This window comes from Impatiens glandulifera, chromosome 1 (genome assembly GCF_907164915.1).
Source record: "Impatiens glandulifera chromosome 1, dImpGla2.1, whole genome shotgun sequence".
Classification (NCBI taxonomy): Eukaryota; Viridiplantae; Streptophyta; class Magnoliopsida; order Ericales; family Balsaminaceae; genus Impatiens; species Impatiens glandulifera.
Genome location: NC_061862.1, coordinates 130,033,830 through 130,057,130, shown reverse-complemented (window position 1 = coordinate 130,057,130; position 23,301 = coordinate 130,033,830). Strand labels below are relative to the sequence as shown.

Genomic DNA, 23,301 nt, shown 5'->3' with positions numbered 1-23,301 from the left:
AATAGTTTGAAGTGTTTAAATCAAGTTTCAATAAGTATTTCCTGAAAATTAGATGAGTATGTGAACATAACTTGTGATCTAATGATTTAAATGGTCTAAGAATTTGCCAAATTATAGTTGAGTACCTTGTCTAAGATCTTGTAAACTTCATTGATGTTGATCTAGATGAGTTGAGGGTCGTTTTGAGATCAATTCCAAGCGAGACAAATTTTTTAATTCAAAATTCCAGTATCTTTTCACTCCCCTTTCGATAGATTGCAAACTGTTTTTCTCTTCATGAAATGAGCTAAAATGTTGCCAAGTTTTAGTTCATTATTATGACAACGATGGAGTCAAATTAATTGCATAAACCTAGTTGAATTGAATTTTAACTTGATGAAACCTAAAATATGACAGTTCAGGAATTTTTCAAATTTAAATACTTGTGTAATTTGCGTTTTTCTCTCAAAATGAACTTCTCAAGGAAGATATGTTCTGGACATCTTTCGTGTTTTAAAGTTTTGCATTTGAAATTATCTGGAAGCTTAAATCACATGTTTTCTGAAATGCTGCAAGACTGAAAGTTAAATCTGGAAAATCAAATGGTCTTATTGTATTATATTAGAACTTGATATTGTTGTTGAACTAGATGGTAAACATTTTACTTGATGTTAAGATTGATTAATGAGCCTAGATTGGGCCTTATTTGCATTTGAAATACAAATTACATTCAAAAACACCAAAACAGTAGGTTTCCCTAGTCCTCTGTTTTCATGGCAGCCTGCTGCATCCTCTTGTAAAACTTGAAAGCAAACTTTCCTTTATCATTTGAAGCTGAAAACCTACCATATGATAGTTAAGACGTAAATGTAGGTTAGGGAATTTTCTTAGTGTCACTTCAGGCCAAATGAAAGAAAATGAATTTTAAAGTTGGATTTCAAAACTGACATTTTGAATTCAAATGTGCCTTAACAAGATGATTGCCTAAAAACCGATAAGGTCGACTCATTTGACTAAACTTGATTTCCTCAACTTTCTTTCACTTGAATTGATTTGAGTTGAACTTCATAGTAGTTTCTAAATAGCAGCAAATTGAATGAAGAAATACATGTTTTGGAAGGATGATATAAATCGATAAAGATGACTGGAATGATGCTCAAGCATGAATAACTTGAATGATGAAATGCTTCCATACTTTAGTTGATAGTTGAACATTGTATCATGAAAATGGCCTTGATGAGTAGAATGTGAATTGCATGCTTCGAGATGATATTCATGAATCCTTCTAGGCTTAAGAGGATTCAAAGAAGTATGTGTTCAGTTATTTCGAAGAAATTATGATGTTGATGAATGATGCTTCATTGAATGCAATCAATTGAGTTGATGTATGTCTTGAATTGTGAAAATGCATATGAACACAGAAAGTGCTTGAATGCTATATGAGATATGCTTATGTGTTTCTAATTGATGATTTTGATTCAATATTCATGACAAGATGCTCACATCATATCAACTTATTGACTTCCAAAATTTGATTAAGATATAGCTAGCCTTCTTCTTTATTGCATAGATTAGCTAATTGCATTTGGCTTAGAGTGGGTTATCTCCCATACTGTGTGGGTGTTACTCTGTAGTGTCTTTCAATAATGCCAAAATGCACCATGACTACATCATATTGGCAATAATCTATAGTTTGAAACACAGAAAAGTGGGAGACACAAGAGGTCCACCATTTCCAACCTTAAACTCTATATTTTATTTTCAGTCAAAGAAAAAAATCTCCAAATGACACAAGTTATTGGTTTGGTCATATTAGAGTGTATATGTTATTTTATTAATAAATATCAATATCTAATTTTGAGACCCAGAGATATTTATTTTTTCTACAAGAACTTTTCAGAAGTTGCCACTATCATTATTTGCTGCCATTTCTTTTTTATTTTAACTAAGGTTGTTGCACATAAAATTGACCCGTTTACCCAAAACAACAAAACAAAAGCAGGAAAGCCATAGCATACAAATGCCAAATTAAGCGAATAAAAGGCCAAATTTAAAAAGGGATATCTATCTACTACCAAATTTTGAGGTACTCAAGTAGGTCCAAAATGCACATGGATTTCCAATATTGTTTATGGTGTTTTTCAAATGTATGGTTTGTAATAGTTTCGGCTATAATGTTTTTCTGATCTATTTTTTATCTCTTTTTTCCCCAGTTATGATCTTTACTTCAACTTAAGGTGTTCTAAGTCAGTATCGAAGATGTGACCTTGGTCTCTTAGGTAATAACTCTTGCCACTTGGAGGTAGTGAATTCTATTTTGTTCTTTTATAATAATGAAGTTTGATGTTTGCTGATAAAAATAAATAGAATTCTATTTTGTTCTTCTTATAATAATGAAGTTTGATGTTTGCTGATAAAAATAAATAGAGCTCACAATAAACTTCGCAGGATGGACCTTGTTATCAAAATTTCTCATATTTCGATTGAGGCAACTGGTCCATCAAACAAAAATTCCATTTTCATAAATTATCTGGGCATTTCATGCATGTACGATGTACCTACCATTTACATGTCTATTTCTAGCTTGTCCAATTTAATTATGCTAAAGTTGTATTTCCCATTATAACTTGTCTACCCCACATCTATATAGCTGATGTAGTCCCATTATAAGTTGCAAGTTGCCTTCTTTGAGCTTGCAATGCTATAGTGGTTTCTATCAGGAGTTTTGTGTCAGGACAAGAACTATTGTCCCAAAAAGAAAAATACACACATAGAAAATAATGAATGTAAGAAATTAGAATGGAACACATAATGTTCATAGTGGAAATCGAATTTGCGACCTTTAATTTCTTAGGCAAGACTTTTTTCATCAATCTATTTCTTCACCCTTTAATTATACCATTAAGGAAAAAACAGAGAAAATAATCAATAGAAACGTAAGAATTCAATTTTGTAACCTTTCTTTTGATTCTTGAATTTCTTCTCCTCAGTTTGACAGATTTGAAGCAGGGCATGTTGTTATTCTGTGTTTTTGCTTTGTTTTGCCTGCACAAAACCTTTGCAGATTAAATTTTTTGAATGTCTTTTCAACAATCAATTTCTTTACTAAATTACAAGTATTTTCAACAAGTCACCCGAGTTCTTACAGAGAGCGAAGCACGGTTCTTTAAAAGCAGGATCATCGATTCTTGAGGGAGGCTCCTGGCCAAATATCATTTGACAACTCATATCATCAAAGTCTGCATAAGACAATGATTAGTATATGTTAATTGAGAAAGATGTCACAAAACGCAATCTTGTTGCTTTTTGCATCCCAATAAGCTGCCTATTTGTTTTTGTAGCACTCACAGTATAGTTATTTCCATTACTATGAGTGAAGAAGCACATTCATTGATAGTATGAAATTGTACTTAAAAAAGTGCAGAGTTTTCTCAATTGAGTGATCCACTTGGGACCCTCCACTGAGAATATATATGGGCATAGGCTCTTTGTGTTTTAGTGTTGGCACTGTTAATCTTGCTACTACTTAATTACTACTTTCTTTTATTCAATCAGTTTCCGGTTACTAGTTCTTTATTGTCAAGAAAGAATTTCGAATGATATGTCTATGTTGGTGTTGTTGAGTTTCGATAACTTACTTGGGACCATATTTACCGACAACCCGAATGAGTCTTTGATGAATGTTTGACTTGGCATTTTACAAAGGTTTGTGCACATCCCCACACAATTAGACTCCTCCAAGAACCTGAAATGTCATCATAGTAATTCCTTAATATTCTCATAGTTGGTTAAGAAAAAAGAAATTGATAGAATTCATTAAAATAGTTTTATTGGTTAGAGTCGATGTCTAAGAATTCAAATATCACATATTCGATTCTCATAAAAATACGCATAAAGTTGAAGTGGAGAAATACGCATAAAATTGAAATGGAGGTCATTACTTTAAGGTTCATGCAATTTTCAATTATCCACATCTTATTTCGAATTTCAGATTCTTATTTTGCTTACATTATTTCTTGTGTTTAAAAACTTGTATTAGGGTTGTTAAAGTTTTTTATTTTTTCATCTTTACGTTTTGTTCAATAATTTCTCCAATTAAGTAAAAAATTAAAAATATGATATAGAGATTTTGTTTACATTGGTACTATAAGTAGATAATTATACAAAAGTATAAGTTTTTAATATAATAAAAATTAGAGCAAGTTAAACAAATATATATTTTTTAAATTAATAAATGAAAAAATGATTGGGAGAGGAAATTTGGACTAAAAAAATATGAGAGGAATTTATCGCAATCTAATTGGTAAAAAAAAAACAAACAATTTCTCTCTCTTTACTCAAAATTTTTTCTTTTTTCTACCAAACCAATGAGGCGATGTCACATCTTTTCTCGATCTCTTCCCCAAATTTCTTACCCATGTCACTTGATTAGTTTTTATCAAGATTACATGAAGAATAATTCAAATTAAACTAGATCTTTGTTTTGTTCTTATCTACTAAAATTTTACATCTTAAAAAACCCTTTATATAGAAAAATAAATAAAGTCAATGAAAATTTATCCCATTAAAAAATAAAATAAAAGTCATCTTACTTTTTGTTTAAATTAGTTTTAAATAAGTATTTCTATATAAAAATAATCAATACCTGCACTTTTTAATGTGGACTACATTCTTCTCTTTTCCATTGTTCATCTCTGATTCTCTCACCTTGTCATAAAAAAATGATAATTTTTTAGTTGTTATTTTTATAACGAACTTTAAAAAATAAAAAAATAAAAAATTATTGGTTCTTACCTCACAATGCCCTATTAGCCAAGTGAAACAAACAGCTGTAATGGCAGAAAATAGTTCCCTTGAAAATTTGGTATCTCTTAGAACTGTTCTTATCTGTTATCAATATAAAAAATTAATTAATTTTAATCGAAGATTTATTATTTATATGTTTTTGTTTTTAAATTTAAAATTAGATTAAATAGAGTAAGTTATCACATTTACTTTAACTTAAAACGTTTTAAATAATAATCAAATTTGTTACATTTAAATAAAAGAATAACTTACCATCAATGTAACAAATTTAGGAATCGCCTTATCAAGAGCATCTAACACCAGGTCATGTTGTTGGGTTGGGTTGAAGTTAACCGACGTAGTCTTGGCTGCCTCTACAAGCCCTTCGTATCCTTCTTTATTTACTTTAAATCCTGCTTAAATCATTTATATGAATACAAAATATTAATCTATTATTTATTTTAATTACCAAGATATAAAAAATTGAACTCATAACTTGCAAATTACTTATGTAGTTTGTGTTGAGTCTTCACATAAAAATTAATATTATTATAATATCTAGTATTGATTAGTTTTTGTTATTTTTAAATTTTATTAAATAATTATAAAGAAATACAACATCAAAATGTATGAATAAAGTCAGCATGGATAAGACTTTTGATGATAAGATATTTATATAAATTTATATGGTTTTAAATATAAAATATTTTAGTTGAGTGGTTTAAGATAAAATTTTAATCTTATCAAAAAATAATTTTTTTTATCAATTTTTAATATTATACCTAGGGCAACAAAAAAAAAACTTTTATTTTTATCGGGTATAAGCCGCCCAAAATTTGAATAAGTAAATGTTTATTTTCTAGTATCATTTGTTAGATAAAATAAAATAAAATGTTATTTAAAAAAAAATGATTCAAATTTTATTATGATATCAGACAAGCTTACAATAAAATAAGAATGATATTAACAATTACAATTATAATTACTTTTTTAAATTGTTAAAATAGAAAGTTTTGACCAACTTTACATAAATTTTGAAAACAAGCTATAAAAAAAGGAATTTTGATAACTTTTTATAATAGGTTTTGATTTATGACTTAATAAAATATATTATTTTTAGGAAATAAACTCAATATTCTATAACAGGGTAATTTCTCTCTAAAATCATATAATTTGTGTGGTTCTAATTAATGTTCCTTCTAAAAATGAATAAATCTGTTGTTGGATTTTGTTGCAATTTTTCTTTATATTCAACATATAAATATCCCTAATGGAGTAACATTTATGTGGTTGCTAAATCTCGATAGCCTTATCAATTTAATGACAAATTTTATTTATTATTTATGAACTCACTGTATTTCAAATTCAAAAAGTTTCTTAAAACGCTTAAAAAAATGTGGCTACCCCGCAAATACACTTAATCATTTAACCAGATTCAGAACTTACCGACCAGATTCCCCTCCCTTGCTCCCACTTTAGTGGGATTCTACTACAAAAGAAATAGGCCAAGCACCCTACGCTAGGAAACCCAGAACCTCTCAAGGAGTCTGAGATATCCACCCTTCAACCACGATTTTAAACCATAACTAATATTTAATGTTTTGAAAAACCAACATAAATTAAAGACACCCAATTCCTTTAAAAAAAAGTAAATAAATATATAAAAGTAAATGGACATCCATTTAAAATGATTTAGAAAGTTATCTCTATGAATACAAGATAGAAAGAAAGAGAGAAAGAGAGAGACCTGTTGCAGACTGGACGGAGAGAGAGAGATGGTTAATGGCGAAACGTTCAAGGAAATTGTCTTTGTATACAATTCTACCATGGTTGTTTATCTTTGAGTTGCAGGTTCTTGCCATGGCTATTTCTCCTTCATTTGGCTTCGCCAATACACAAAGAACTGGAATCCGGGTTTTCTTTATTTTCCTACTAAGGAAATGGCTTCCTTGGCCATGAATAAGTTGGGCCTCCATATCGATATGTTTCTTAGAGAGAGAGAGAAATGTCCACAATTCTTATATGCTCACATATTTATACAAATCTATTTGTCCCATACTAATGGGTATATCATTTATTCAAGATGCCATACTTTGGGTTTTTTTTTTTCATTTTTTAATATTTTAAATTATAAATAATATTTACAAAATCCAAATAATTAAATAATAATTTATATTTTAAATTGTATGATTATGTCCACAATTTCATTTCTCTTGTCATGCTTTTATGTTGTCTTAGATAGAAAAGTGAAACATGTAATGTTTTGTGGCTAAATAATTTGTTTTAACAGATTCAAAAGTTTTTAGTGTGTTAACCATTTAATTGAGCTTTTAATAGTTGTAATATAGTTTTAATTTGCAAATCCTAAATTAAATTAAAAAAAGGTCTCATTAAGTGTTGGGTTATGAGTTGCTATATGGACTTAGTACACACTGTCTATAGCAAGAGGATAACATATGCAATGTTATAGGCGTTTAAAAAGTCTGTTAGAAAATATTTGCAAATTTTAAATTTTAAAAATAAATATCAAAATATATAAATCTCTTTGAAATAAATTAAATTAAATAAAAACAAAAAATTTGTTAAAAATTAGTTTGTGACTTAAAAGGTCGCCACAGAATATTTTTTTTTTGACGTGTAAAACGATTATGTAATTGAAAAGAGATTTCTTAGGGTTAAGTGCTTAATTACATGTGAAAAGGACATCAATGCTATATTACACGTGCTCGTTAAAAACGATATTTACTTTTAATATTTTAACTATTTTTTAAAATTATTTTACACTTATTTTAGCATGTTGACATATAAATTCCTACCGGTCTAATGTATCTAGCATCTTTAACATGAAAATTAAAAAAAAAATTCTATAAAGGCAAATTAAAAATTTAAACATAAACAAATCAACCCTGACCAGTTCCTAGGCTTTTGGCATGTTGGTCAATTCATTTTGGGTCCTGTCTTCAGATGTTGGATTGGGTCAGCCAAACATGGGTCACGGGTATGGGCCTGATTCTAGGCCAGGGTCGCGGGTGAGCTTTTTAGGTTGCGATTTCAGACATGAAACAAGGACGAATCCTTCATTTCCTTCTTTCAAACGCCATAAGAGCATGGCTATCTATGACCCAAAAATGGGTCATGATGCCGGTTGTCGTTGATTGTGTGGGTTTATCCTGACCAAACCACAATCAGTTCATTGCGTCTTGCTTTTTGTCAAATTTTGACAAAAATCATAACCAAACTCATCCAATAAAATGCTGCCATTTGTTGGCCTCTGATTGGTTGCCCAAATTTTTTTTATCTCTTATCTTTAAAACCCAATTTTAGCATTATTTATAATTTAAAGAAATAAATAAAATATACCAAAATTCATAATTTTTCGAGATCTATAAATAGAGACAACTCTTGCAATATTTTGGAGCACAAAAAAATCACCATTTTCTCCATTTCTTACTAATTATCCTCCTTTATTTACAATTAAATATTATTATTATATTTAAAAATTATTTATTATTTATTATTTTTTAATTTAAAAATAAAAATAATATTTTTTAATTCATGATCAAGATTTTTTTGGTCATGGATAAGCACCATAACCAAAATCTTGGTCATAAAGCTCTTTTCATGATCATGACTATAATCATGATAAAAAAATTGGTTATTGATAAAGATGCTCTAAGAGAAAGAACACCAATTAAGTAAGGCTATTGGGGTCTCGTTTTTAGACATCCATCTTCGTCTATAAACAAACAGAGATGTTCCTCACAACATGAGGAACACTTCCCAACAGCCCCGACAGAGCCTCACCAGACAAACACAATCCTCGACTGGATAAATAAAACACAAAGCACTATACCAAAATTCGATATTTTTTTCTTAAGAAGAAACCTTCCCTATCCCATTTCGATTCATGATAGACCAACCATAAACAAATCCAAAACATCATAATTCTAATAATTAATACAGTTAAAGAAAGCTTAAAGGGGAACTTCGCCAAACAACATCCAGACTCAACATGGATTGATCTCATGTCACTCCCTAAAGTCCCTAACGCGTTATATCACTATTTTGGGTTCGTCATTCTTGAACTGAGTCTCAAGAACAACTTACCCAAATTTGGTTCTATAAAGACTTTGTTCTTAATCGAAAGTGAGGAATCAATAATTAGGCACAAATCTTAAAAACTCAGTAGTAGAGACAACTAACGTGATAAGTAAAAATATGTAATTGACTTCGTCTCGATAATTCCTTCCATAAATAGTTTAAGGATTCAGACATAAATTGAATATAAACACAAAAATGATTCAAACAATTTCAATTTTAATCGACAAGTAGAATTAAAGAACGAAACCAAACTTACAATAGATTTTTAATCGAAATCTGAAGCTTTAGAAGGCTTTCAGTGTTGGGTTTTGTAACAGCAAAACTACGGATCTTTTAGAAATCAAACATGTCATGCTCTCAAATGAAAGAAGTGATTACACTAGGAATGATTGGAATACTCCAAAATCAACAACTTCCCCAATCTTTCTTTCTAGATTAGCCAAAGAACAACAAGGAAACCAGAAAACCCTAGATCTGTTCACTCTCTCTCAACCTTACTATGTTATGAGAAAAATATCCAAAAAAAATATTTATACTCTAACCCGTTTTCATAACAGAAAACCCTGACCCGTTTACCTGGAATTTAAAACCTGCCCGCAATGGCAAGGAACACCTCAATAATTCTCCCCCTTCCGAGCTATAGGAGAATGTTGCTATAAAATTCATCATCGTGACGCTCCTTCCAGAACCATTTCGGTTTTGGCACAACATATCTCATGCTTGCATATTGGCAATCCCTTTGTCATCATATCTGACCCGTTCTCATCTGTATACACTTTCTCCAAGTATAACTCCTTCTTCTCAAGCACTTCACAGATCCAATGGTACCTTCTTTGGATGTGTTTTGAACGTGAATAGAAACTTGGATTCTTGCTCACATGTATAACATTTTGTGAGTTACTAAACACCACGAACTTGTCTTATGTCATACCTATTTCCTTCAATAATTCCTTCATCCATCTCATTTCCTTACAATATTCATTAATGGCAATATATTCAGCTTCTGTAGTAAACAAAGCAACACATTTTTGTAGACGAGACTGTCATGATACAGCTCCTCCTCCAAAAGTAAACAAATACCCTAATGTTGATCTCATTGTGTCAATATCACCACTCATATATGAATTAGAAAACCCTTTAACATGTGGCTTTCAGTACCATAACACAAAGTGTATTTGGAGGTCCCTCGAAGATATCTCATTAGCCACTTAACCACTTCCTAGTGTCTTACCGGGATTTAAAAGTAAACGACTAATTACTCCAACCACATGAGCTATATCCGGTCTTATATAGACCATTGCATACATCAGACTTGACGCTCCTGCCAGAACCATTTCGGCTTTGGCACAACATATCTCATGCTTGCATCTTGGAAATCCCCTTGTCATCATATCTGATCCGTTCTCATCTGTATGCACTTTCTCCAAGTATAACTCTTTCTTCTCGAGCACTTCACAGATCCAATGGTACCTTCTTTGGATGTGTTTTGAACGTGAATGGAAACTTGCTCACATGTATAACATTTTGTGAGTCACTAAACACCACGAACTTGTCTTATGTCATACCTGTTTCCTTCAATAATTCCTTCATCCATCTCATTTCCTTACAATATTCAGTAATGGCAATATATTCAGCTTATGTAGTAAACAAAGCAACACATTTTTGTAGACGAGACTGTCATGATACAGCTCCTCCTCCAAAAGTAAACAAATACCCTAATGTTGATCTCATTGTGTCAATATCACCACTCATATATGAATTAGAAAACCCTTTAACATGTGGCTTTCAGTACCATAACACAAAGTGTATTTGGAGTTCCCTCGAAGATATCTCATTAGCCACTTAACCACTTCCCAGTGTCTTACTGGGATTTAAAAGGAAACGACTAATTACTCCAACCACATGAGCTATATCCGGTCTTATATAGACCATTGCATACATCAGACTTCCCATTGTTGAAGCATATGGAACACTACACATTTCTTGTTTTTCCTCTTCATACTTGGGAGACATTGTCTTATTTATTTTCAAGTGTGTAACCAATGGACAAGCAACTGGCTTTGCCTTGTTCATACAGAATCGTTTTAGAATCTTCTCAATATATCTCTCTTGAGACAACCATAGTCTTTTATTCACCCAATCACAAATGCCCTGCATTCCAAGAATTTGTCTTGCTTGACCCAAGTCTTTCATCTCAAAAGACTTAGCCAAATCTTTTTTCAACTTGACAATCTTGAGCTTGTTTTTCCCTACAATCAACATGTCATCAACATATAGGAGAAGTATAATAAAATCATTAGAAGAAAGTTTTTGCACAAAGACACAGTGATCTGTAGACGTCTTCAAGTACCCATGGATGTTCATGAATGATTCAAACTTAAGATACCACTACCTTGGTGCTTGCTTCAAACCATACAGACTTTTGACAAGTTTGCACACATTGCTTTTCTCACCTTTCTTATTGTAACCTTCATGTTGCTCCATATAAATATCTTCATTCATATCACCATGGAGAAATAAAGTCTTGATATCAAGATGTTCAACCTCAAGATCCATACAAGCAACTAGACCTAACACCACCTAAATAGAAGTCATCTTCACTACTAGTGAGAAAATCTCATCATAATCGATTCCATGCCTTTGACCAAAACCTTTGACAATTCTATCAACACCTTCTTGCTTGATCTTGTATACTCATTTATTTTGTAATACTTTCATGTTCTTTGGTCTTTCAACCAGTTCATATGTGCCATTTTTCAGCAATGACTTCATCTCTTCATCCATGGCAGCTAGCCATTCATCCTTATGAGCATCCTCAATAGCCTCCTTATAGCTAATAGGCTCCCCACAATTAGTTAAAAGGACATACTATGTAGCAGGGTACATAGAAGTTTATTTTTTCTCCCTAGTAGACCTCCTAAGTACCTCTATTTGTTGATTCTGTTGATTTTCATCTTCTTGTTGAACTTCAAAATTAGCCTCAATATTATCACCAAAATCAGTTTCTGTATGATTTTCATGGCCTACAGCTTGATCTTGAGGAACATCATCATCATTATCTGAGTCTGAAGCTACATGTGGCTTTGTCTCATAAACATCATGAGACATCTCAATACTAGAAAGATCATGTATATATGCATCAAACTTTTCACCATCTTCAAAATACTCAATACTCTGATCTTTAAGGAATACCACATATCGGATTCTCAAAACCTTCTTGTCAACTGGGTCATAACACTTATATCCCCACTTTTCATCACCATAACCCAAAAATATGCATTGCCTGGTTTTTGCATCTAGCTTAGACCTCTCGTCTTTTGGAACATGCATAAAAGCTCTATAACCAAAAACACGTAAATATTCATAATTAATATCTTTATCTGACCACACGCTTTCTACTCACTTATTATTCAATGACTTTGAGGGAGAACGGTTGATCACATACACTATAGTGCTCATGGCTTTATCCCAGAAATGTTTAGCCAACTTGGCATGAGAGAGCATACTCCCCATCCATTCCAATATGGTTTTGTTCATCCTCTCTGCCACTCCATTTTGTTTTGGATTCTTGGGCACAATCTGTTCATGTTGAATACCCTGCTCTTTGCAATAATCATCAAATGAGTCTATGTACTCTCCCCTATTATTTGACTGCACCCTCATTAGTTTTCTTCGTGTCTCTCTTTCAACCAGCTTGTGAAAGACCTCAAACCTTGTTACAACCTCATACTTGGACTTTATAGCATATGCACAAACCTTCCTAGATGCATCGTCTATGAAGGTTACCAAATAGGAAACACCACTTATGGATTTAATCTTCATAGAGCACAAACATTTGTATGGACCAGTTTAAGGATATTCTTTTTCAGTTCCACTTTCGACTTACTGAAGGAGACTCCATTTTACTTACCCTTCAAGCAATTCTCACAAATTTCAAGATGAGCATCCTTGAGATTCGGCAACTCATTCCTCTTGATCAAAACATTCAGCCCATTTTCACTAATGTGACCTAGTCTCTTGTGCCACAATTCAGAGGATGACTCCATCATGACATAATATGCTGCATCATAGACAATTTTCAAATTTGTCTTGTATAAGGAATAACATTTCTTACCTCATGCAACAAACAATGCACCCTTGCTTAGATTCCATGCTCCACCACTAAAAACATTATGGTAGCCTCTATCATCGATCTTACCTGCTGAAATCAAATTTATTCTCAAATCAAGAACATGTTTTACATCTCTCAATGTCAGTAAACAACCCATGTTTGTCTTGATTCTAACATCACTAAGACCAACTATCTTGGATACACCATTGTTACCCATGCGAACCTCACCATAATCACCAGCTTTGTAGGACTAGAAGTAACCTTTGTGTGGACTAATATGGAATGAGGCACCTGTGTCAACAATTCATGTTGTTTCATTTGAAGATGTACTAAGACAAGAGTCTTAACAGTTAGAAGCATATGTCAGTTCACCATCTGAAGCATAAGTAGGTGTATCTACACTCTATTCTTTCTTTTCTTTGGGCTTCACCGTACCCTTCACTCTATCATTTTTAAATTTCCAGCAATCGTTTTTCCAATGACCCATTTTTCCACAGTAATGACAAGCACCATCCTTCTTTGAAGCTCTAGACTTATTTCTAGACTTTTCCCTACTCGAACCACTTCTATTATAATTTGATCTTCCTCTATCAATCACCAACATATCAGACTTAGAGGGTTTATCCCCCTTTCGATATTCCTCATCAAGCAAGGAACTGGTGACAAATGTCATGTTCACTTTACCATTTGGTGCTGAGTTTCTAAGAGTGATAATAAGTGTCTCCCAACTTTTAGGCAAAGATCCAAGGACTAAAAGTGCTTGCACCTCATCATCAAAGTTTATCTTTATACTACCCAGCTGATTCAAAATATTTTTAAATTCATTCAAGTGCTCAACAATTGATTTATTATCAATGTACTTCAGATTCACCAACCTTCGTACCAGTATTGCTTTATTTCCTACTAGTGGAAATTCAAGTGACTTCCATCGTGGCCTCCTCCACTAGTGGAAATTATACAATTTGCGACAAAAAAACTCGTCATTAAAATCTCTAATACCGACGTTAATACTTATTAACGTCGGCGACTAAAACCGTTGTCCGTCGATGTTAAAGATTTGGACGTTAAAAGTTTTTAATTTTTAACCACGGTGATTTTCTCCTAAAGTCGGTGTTCATAATATTTTCTGATTCGACTATTAACATTGGTGTTAGGGGAGGAGAGCTGATGTTGATAAATAATGATATTAACATCGGCGTTAAGAGCGCCTACGTTGATATCATTCTTTTATCAACGTCGGCTTTACCGTAACGTCGACGTTGATATCATTATTTATCAACGTCGGTTTTACCTTAAAATCAACGTTGATGATGCTTGCTCTTGGGTTGTTTGAAACTTAAATAGTTCTCTTATTAATGTTAGTATTCCCCAATGCCGACGTTAATATTGTTCTTTATCAACGTCGACACTCCCTTAACGCCGACGTTGATAATGCTTGCTCTCAGGTTTTTGAAATTGTTTTGAATTTTATTAAACGTGTTTCATATATTGACCATTCATAAATTAAGATATAATCCAAGTTTCAACAAAAATCTCAAATCGTAATACAAAAATCTCAAATCATATGTCAATTTAGTACTACTAGGGGAGGAGGGGGCATCCTAGACATAAGCACCTCTATAGCCTCTTGTTGTGCGTGCATCTACGCCCGTATAATGTCCTTCTGTGCTTCCTAATGTGTTACCCTTAGAGCCTCAGCTTCCTTCTGTGTGCGCATTTGCGCCTTTAGAGTTTCCTAATGTGCGCGCATCTTCTCCATCTCCTCTCGTAGGATTCTATTTTCCTCGATCAATGTTTGTTCTGACACGCGTGAGATGTTGACGCTCAAGAAAGAACTTTTCCGTTGATCGGGTCTAAAATGAGTTGGACGTATTCCCGATCCCATCCCGGTCACCCTCCATGTCCTTGTCGTTCTAAAGTAGCCTCATAGACCTCAAGCGACGACATATTAGGGTTTGATTTTAGCGCTCACGCATCACATGCTACAATCATATACAACATTAATGTTAGTAATTTAAACTTCATAAGACATGCAAACTAAAACGATAGAAATGATTACAACTTACGGTAGTATGCTAAACTTGGGGAGAAGACATGGAAGTCGGATCCTCGATGGTCACTCTCCTAATATGCGTGTGTAGGAAGAAGTCTGCATGACTATAAGGGTGTCCAATCTCCCTCTCATGTATAAATAACATACATATTATCTATTAGATATTATTAAAATTTAATAATCTTACTAAAACTTACCATATGCCGCTCCATCTGCGAAAATGGTTAATTGTCTATGTGGTGGGGGGGGTATATCAATTTCTTTTTTTATCTTGTCGACGTTAATCTTACTTTTTTTCTGCAATTATAAGATAGTAGCGGTTAGTTAATAGTCGAAAAAAATATAATGAAATATAAATGACTACGTATTATACCTTAAATTTAGACCTGAAGTAATGATTGTTAAGCAAATAATTCCAATTTTCGAAAAAAAAATCCCAAGGATTTAATCTAATTCTGTCTTCGTCCTCAATATATGGGTTAATGTAATCCCTCTTGTTTGTATATTTCCACATATCTCATTCTTTCTTTTCTTGTGGAATCACCTTATTTTTATAGGAGTCAATGGGAATGGTTGTTGAAGACTCGGAAAGATCCTGAAAAATAACAACATATTTTAAGATTGTGAAAGTCAAATTATTAGATAACACATTAAAAAAAATACCAAACTCACGGAGATGGACTGCCATATATGGTTTATTGAGATTGGGACAGATCAGACAATTTTTGAGATGGTGTGGAACTACCTTAGGTTTCCGGACAGCGTTGCCAATTTTTGAGACAATGCGAGACTAATAACAGGCGTTATCGCATATAGGCTTTCCATCCAAGTCCCTGAACTCTAACCTCATCTTCTCCTCGCTTTCCTTTCGCAAGAACCGTGTTTTTATTATTCCCCCGTCCCCTCCTCGATGAAGATCTCGCAAAATAATATTAAAACGACATTTATTAAAACTTATATAATCATTTAAATATCACGTATAAGTTATTATTAACTACCGGTAGTCTCAGGAATGGGAGAATCCACCTCTAGGGTGACAGACTACTTGGGAATGCTAGAATCGTGATTATCCTATCTCTCAATATCATGAATTTATGATCCCATAAAGTGAATAAAATCATCGGACTCTACATCATCTGTACAAGCTCGGAGTTCGTCTAAATGTCTCCATAGTGCTTGTATAGTAACCCGTTTAGGTTCCATGATATCTTCAAAAAAACTAAAGTTAAAATTTTAAATAAGTCATCATATTTGACTCACACAAATAAAACATGTCTACATGTTTGAATAATAGGGATTTATCTTTGTGATAATTTTCCATCCATGTCTAGATGCTATATTCGTAGCCTAAAAAATCTGGTGTGCTTGATTTGCCATTACAAACGGATCATGACTTTGAGTTCTCACTGTCCTATTCAAATTAACACTTAGAAACCCGTATTTATCTACATTTATACCACGGTCTTTAGAATGTACATCAAACCATCTATACTTGAAAATAATTACTCGGTTACCACCAAAATACTAAAGTTCTATGATATCTATTAGTACTCTATAGTAATATATCGTTTTGGCCCCATTGTTGTCAATTACATAAGCACCACTATTTTACGTGGTTAACCCTTCGTCATTCTTCTCGGTGTTGAACTTGTACCCGTTTATTTTATAGGAGTTATACATCTTAGCATAATTATCAGATCACTACCAAGAATCTTTAAAATCAAAGTTCGATCTAATTCATCATTCAATTGCGCCACTTTCGTCTTGAAAAAACTTATGTAAATTTTATCGCGTTCAAGATTATAAAGATTGAGTTGCCCTGTATCGGTCAACTCTTGCGTAAATTTGATGCACATAATGAAATTTAATTGTAATTTGTGAATTACAAAATTCACACTTAATCATTAATCAGCTTATTAACTCTTACTTGTAATATTGTTCGGCTTCGATACAATTTCTAAAAATGCATACGTGAGCACACTCCCGATCACTGGTTCATATGTGTAAAGTGTTGCAATCGATAAATTTTTCATTGCGAAGAATATAGAAAGTGTTAAAGTTGGTTGTATCGATGTCTCTATTGACTCTTGATCTTCTAAATATCGAGCACATAAACTCATACTATCATGCAAAAGGTAACTCTCACTAATTGACCCTTCAAAAAAGTTTTGTTCTGAAGGTTTCAAGGTACCCATATATTTTTCAATTGGATACATCCATCGATACTAGACAGACTCCTAGAAAAGCCTCAAAGGCCAAGTGTACAGAGAAATATACCATTATATCAAAGAATGAAGGTGGAAATATTTTTTCCAATTTACAAAGGGTTAAAACAATATCATCCTGCAACTCTTTTAATTCATCTCGATTTAAGGATTTTTGCCACAAAAATCAGAAGAACCTAGACAAGTGCACTAGAGAATCGTACACATCATCCGAAAGTAAAACACATGTGGCAATGAATCAAATACTATAATAGGATGTGACATCATGACTCTTCAATCCGGAAATTTTCTTATCACTTATGTTTACACACCCTCCAATATTGCAACAGAACCCTTCTAGCATTTTTATATCTTTAAGAAACTTACATAATTGTTTATTCTGATCCGAGAAAAGTGTGTATGTGGTTATCAGATATTGAAGAGCACTATTGACCTTAACGAGATGTAATGAATACTTTATGTTCAATAATTCTAAATGTTTACGAGCTTTGAGTCCATCCTTCATTTTTTCTTTGAAATTCATTGTAGTTCCCAACACGCTATTACAAATGTTTTTCTCAATATGCATCACATCCTAATTATGCCTTAATAACAATGTTTTTTAGTATGGTAGTTCAAAAAATATGTTGAGTTTATTCCAATTATCACCACAAGATTAATGATTAATCTTTACCTTCTTGGAAAGGTATTTAGTCAAACACATGCCTTTTAAATCTCTTGCATGCATTATTAATTCGGTTCCAGATAAAAGATTATGTGGCAGTCTTAACTCTGTATTATCATCAAAAGAATCTTTTTCACTGCCCTAACGATGAGTAGGTGGAAGAAATCGTCGATGACTTATGTAACACTATTTCTTGAAGTGTACCAATCTCAGTGAAGTTGTATCCTTATTACAACACAGATATGCAAGTTTTTCATTCGAAATCCATCTAGATAAATTTGTATATGCCGGAAAATCTTTAATAGTCCACAACATAGTTGTCCGCATATTGAAATATTTTTTACGCATCACGTCGTAAGTCATAACACCAGTATGCCACAACTATTTTAACTCGTCATTCAATGGATGGAGAAACATGTCAATCAAATCCTCGGGACTTTTTGACCCAAGAATTAACATGGAAAGAATGAAGTTATTTTTATCTATACAAATTGTAGGAAAAACGTTGTAATGAATAATAACAACAAGCCAAATATTATAAAAAGTCTTTCCATTTGCAAAAGATTGGAACCTGTCACTTACGAGAGAAAGTCTTACATGCCGAGACTCGGAGGAGAAATCTTTAAACTTTTCATTGAAGGACGTCCATGTCATTGAATTAGATGGATTCCTTAAGACTTTATCATCAACTTTAATATTATCTTTATGCCAAGTCATCTAAGGAGCAGTTTTAGAGCACATGTACAACCTTGATGCAAGTGAGAAATATCGCAAAATTTTATTTGGAATGAACTTTCCATTCGCCTTTTCCCAAAGCCTACCACTTGATTGGTTGATCTTCTATCTAGACATACCATAAACTTTACACTCTTCCAAATCTTTAACTTCTTTACGGAATAGCATACAATCATTTTTACAAGCATCAATTTTGTCATACGTTAAACAGATATCTGTAATAAATTTATTGCACTCATAGTATGAACTTGGCAACTCCGAATTAGGTGGTAATATTTCCTCTTTGAGAAATTTTAATAACAAATCGAATGAAGTGTTGGTCCATTGATCAACATTTTTTATGTGGAGTAATTTAAGTATGGTGGAGGCTTTTGAAATTCGAGATTCTTCGTACAATGAAAGTTTTGAATCATTCAACAACCTGTAGAATGCCTTAGCATCGTTAAAAAGGCATCCATTATTTGAGGTTTCAATGGTTGGATACAAATTATTTATGATGTCTTCCATAAATTGATCATTATCTTGATCAATTTCTTCGTTCATTTCATCATTAACGGTATTATCTCCTACTCCACCCTGATTTTCATCTCTAAGGTCATCTAATTCATCATCCTCATCATCGTCGACCCTTACATTTGAAGATCTCGTTTCTCCATGACAGAACCGAAAATTTTAATTTTGAAGGATTCCAAACACAATTAATATTTCACCATTGTTCTATTCTCATAGGTTCGATTTGCACATTTTACACACAGACAAGCAATTGAATTTATGTTAGTATACCTAATCGTGAAGTCTATGAACATTTCAACCCTTGAATATAATTTGGATCATATCAGCGTAGAGTCATCCAATTTTTATCGGGGACTTCCATTTTAACTAAGAATGAATAACTAATAATGAAATTATCATCTACCTATAATCAATTAATCAACATACTAATCCAAATAAGTCATGCAATCCTAATAATTCAAGTAAGTCATTTCTCTAAACATGCAACCCTAACAATCCAAGTAAAGTCATTTCTCTAAACATTCAACCCTAATAATCTAAGTAAGTCATTTCTCTAAACATGCAACTCTAACAATCCAAGTAAGTCATTTCTATAAACATGCAACCCTAATCATAAAAAATAGGCAAATTTTTAGAACTTACAAAATAGAGAATGCCGACAAAGAGTAAATATCGAATATTGAATTGATTCCAATCGGTAAAACTGAAAATAAAAAACAATAGCAATCAATCAACAAACATAAATCAAAACAACCTAAATCAACAAAAATCAACAAACATATCAAATAGATTAAACATTCAAACCTAAATCAATAATATCTATGTTTTGCTTTGTATTCAAAAGCAAAAATAATATTATATTTCATTATGAAATCATACATTAAGAACTTTCAATATTTCATTTTGAACAATGATTTAATGATTCAATACATGTAGAATGTCTAGTAAGCTTCAATGTCAAATAAACTAAATAGATATGACAATTTACAATTTAACCTAACTAGATATAAGATCAATACCTGATGTTGATTGTTGGATTGTTGCTGGGTTATTGAGAGAACTGATAGCAGACAAACGACGGGCGACAAACGAACGACAAAAGAAGAAAGAAGGTTGAACGGCGGGTGGCGGACGAACGACTAAAGAAGGTTGAATCGCAGACGACGAAAGAACGACATAATAAGGATAAGAATTGAGAGAGAGAGGAGAGAATGAGGACTGTAGAGAAGGAAGAAAGAAGAAGGAAAAAAAGAAGCGTATTTGATTTATACAGGTTATCAAAGTCGACATTAGCGTGTGTCGAACGTCGTTTTTAGGGGTAAAATTGTCGTTACAAATATAATTATTAACGTCGGCTATAGGGTAAAGTCGATGCTATAATTATCTACAAAAAACATGTTTCATTTTCCAGTAGCTATCATTTATTAAAGTCAGTTTTCCTCTAGATCCGACGTTAAAAATTATAATAAATTAATGTCATCTATAAGGTAAAGCCGACGCTACTAATCATCTCCAAAACAAAGTTTCATTTTCAGTAACTCTCGTTTATTAAAATTTAATGAAAATGGAATTGTTTTAAATATTGAAATTTTGTGACAATTCTCACTTATTTGTTGAATATTATAGATATTTCAAATTTAAAATATAAGATTTTTGTTGAATATGATAGATTATTCAAATTAAAAATAGAAGAGTTTTGTTGAATATGATCAAGATCAAATGTTAGTAGTACACCTCACAATCCTCAATTATTTGTTTTGGAATAATAATTAAACACTTGATGGACGACTTGAATAGACAATAGACAATCAAGCTCATCTGAGATATCTTCATCTTTAATTATTTTTAAACAACTGAAGATGGAGATATCTCAGATGTGATTTATGATCATTGAGAAAATTCCTTAGAAGGAGCGTGCTAAGTGACTACAAGAATTGATTTCTTCTTGTGATATTCAAACAATGTGCTTCTAATCAATAAACAATCGAGGTCTTCTAAGAAATCTTCAATTTCCCATTAACAAATTGAAGATAGAGATATATCAAAAGAACCTCAATTTCATATTGGTCAGAAGAAAATCAGTAGTTTAGGAGAATCTCAAATTACTTATAGAGAAACGAAGGAGGATCGTTCTATTTATAGGCCTTGAAAATTATTTGGCAAAGACTATTAACGACGACATTTGTTGGTGGGTTGTTAATAGTCTGAATATTGATTATTAGGGACGGCATTATCATAATGTCATGGTTAATAAAAAGGTTATTAGCCACACCATTATGCTAACGTCGTCCCTAATAGAGCACCGAAGACAAATCAACGTCTGCGTTTTCATTGTGCCGACGTTAATATTGTTTTAATATTTGTGAACTACAACTAATGTGCTTATAACTAATATTCAATCGGGGTCCTCTGAGAAATCTTCAATTTCCTTTTAACAAATTGAAGATAGAGATATCTCAGAAGAACCCCCCATTGCATATTGGTTAGAAGGAAATTAGTTTTCATTGTGTCGACGTTAATATTGTTTTAATATTATATTTGTGAACTACAACCAATGTGCTTCTAACCAATATACAATCGGGGTCCTTTGAGAAATTTTCAATTTTCTTTTAACAAATTGAATATAGAGATATCTTAGAAGAGCCCCGATTGCATATTGGTTAAAAGGAAATCAATTTTCATTGTGCCAACGTTAATATTGTTTTAATATTATATTTGTGAACTACAACCAATGGGCTTTTAACCAGTATCCAATCGGGGTCCTCTGAGGAATCTTCAATTTCCTTTTAACAAATTGAAGATAAAGATATCTCAGAAGAACCCCGATTGCATATTGGTTAGAATGAAATCAGTTTTCATTGTGTCGACGTTAATAATATTTTAATATTCTCCTATGATCTTAAACCAATGTGCTTCTAACCAATATCCAATCGGGATCCTTTGAGAAATCTTCATTTTCCTTTTAACAAATTGAAGATAGAGATATCTCACAAGAACCCCGATTGCATATAGGTTAGAAGGAAATTAGTTTTCATTCTGTCGATGTTAATAATATTTTAATATTCTCTTGTGATCTTCAATCAATGTGCTTCTAACCAATATCCAATCGGGGTGTTTTGAGAAATCTTCAATTTCCTTTTAACAAATTGAAGATAGAGATATCTTAGAAGAGATTGAAAGGACCCCGATTTGATATTAGTTAGAAGAAAATTAATAGTTTTACTTATTTGGCAATCTCAAATTCCTTAAGAAAGAAAAGAGAGAGGAGCGTGCTATTTATAGACCTTAAAAATTATTTGGAAAAGAATATCAGAAGCGACATTCGTCGGTGTGACATTGATACAATTATTAGGGACGACGATAATTTAATGTCGTTAATAATAATATATATTATTAGCCACGACATTATGCTATCATCGTCGCTAATAGTTTTTTAATATCAGCCACGACGTTATGTTATTGTTGTGGCTGATATTATCGATTATTAACCACAGAATTATGCTATCTCCGTGACTAATAATATTTTTAGAAATGAAGAGAAAAAGGCAGGGAAACTTAACTTTTAGCCACAGCGTTCATGATGAAACTGTGGCTGATAATAATGGCGGGAGAGTGGCGGGAAATCCAAAATATTAGCCACGATATCGACAACGAAAGTCGTGGCTGATAAATATTATTAACCACGGTGTTACATCGCCGACACTAATAATATTTATCAATCACGGCGTATGTTCGTCGTCGCTAATGTTGGTCATTAAAAACTCTATATCTACTAGTGCATCCTTTAACCTTTGCAGGGCCTCTTTCACACATGGGATTGGATGTTGTTGTACGTCTATACCTTTATGTCTAGGTGATGTCGTGGCTTTGTCGGGGTCTACCAGTAGCACAGTCCTCGACGTTGCTTCATCTGTCGTGCACGATAGTGCACTACAGTTTCCGGCGAACTTCAACTTATAATATATATTTTTTTCTCCAATACCTATAAAACAAAATAATAACACATTAATAATATAATAATTCATTTAAGCATAACCCAATTATCAACTTATTATTTATTTTGATTTATTTTATTTTACAAAATAACACACATTAATAATAGATTAAATTATTTAAATTCTACTTATTTATCAAA

General features: G+C 32.3%; 1 protein-coding gene across 1 annotated transcript; it reads right to left on the bottom strand.

The window, feature by feature from the left end:
• Positions 1–570: 570 nt before the first annotated feature.
• LOC124919771 (beta-carotene isomerase D27, chloroplastic) lies at positions 571–6,794 on the bottom strand. Its single transcript, XM_047460103.1, has 8 exons — positions 6,512–6,794; positions 5,038–5,177; positions 4,774–4,866; positions 4,625–4,686; positions 3,618–3,724; positions 3,126–3,218; positions 2,937–3,024; positions 571–821 (listed from the first exon to the last, which is right to left on the bottom strand). Exons 1-7 carry the CDS (start codon positions 6,738–6,740, stop codon positions 2,966–2,968), a joined length of 783 nt encoding a protein of 260 aa, XP_047316059.1. The 5' UTR covers positions 6,741–6,794; the 3' UTR covers positions 571–821; positions 2,937–2,965.
• Between the last annotated feature and the right edge of the window lie 16,507 nt (positions 6,795–23,301).

Excerpts from the sequence above, each read along its gene's own strand:
- LOC124919771 (XM_047460103.1), bottom strand. The coding sequence starts at position 6,740 with ATGGAGGCCCAACTTATTCATGGCCAAGGAAGCCATTTCCTTAGTAGG. Across the intron at positions 3,725-4,624 it reads GTCCACATTAAAAAGTGCAG|GTTCTTGGAGGAGTCTAATT; the intron begins GTATTGATTATT and ends ATGACATTTCAG. Across the intron at positions 3,025-3,125 it reads AGAACCGTGCTTCGCTCTCT|GCAAAACAAAGCAAAAACAC; the intron begins GTAAGAACTCGG and ends GGTTTTGTGCAG.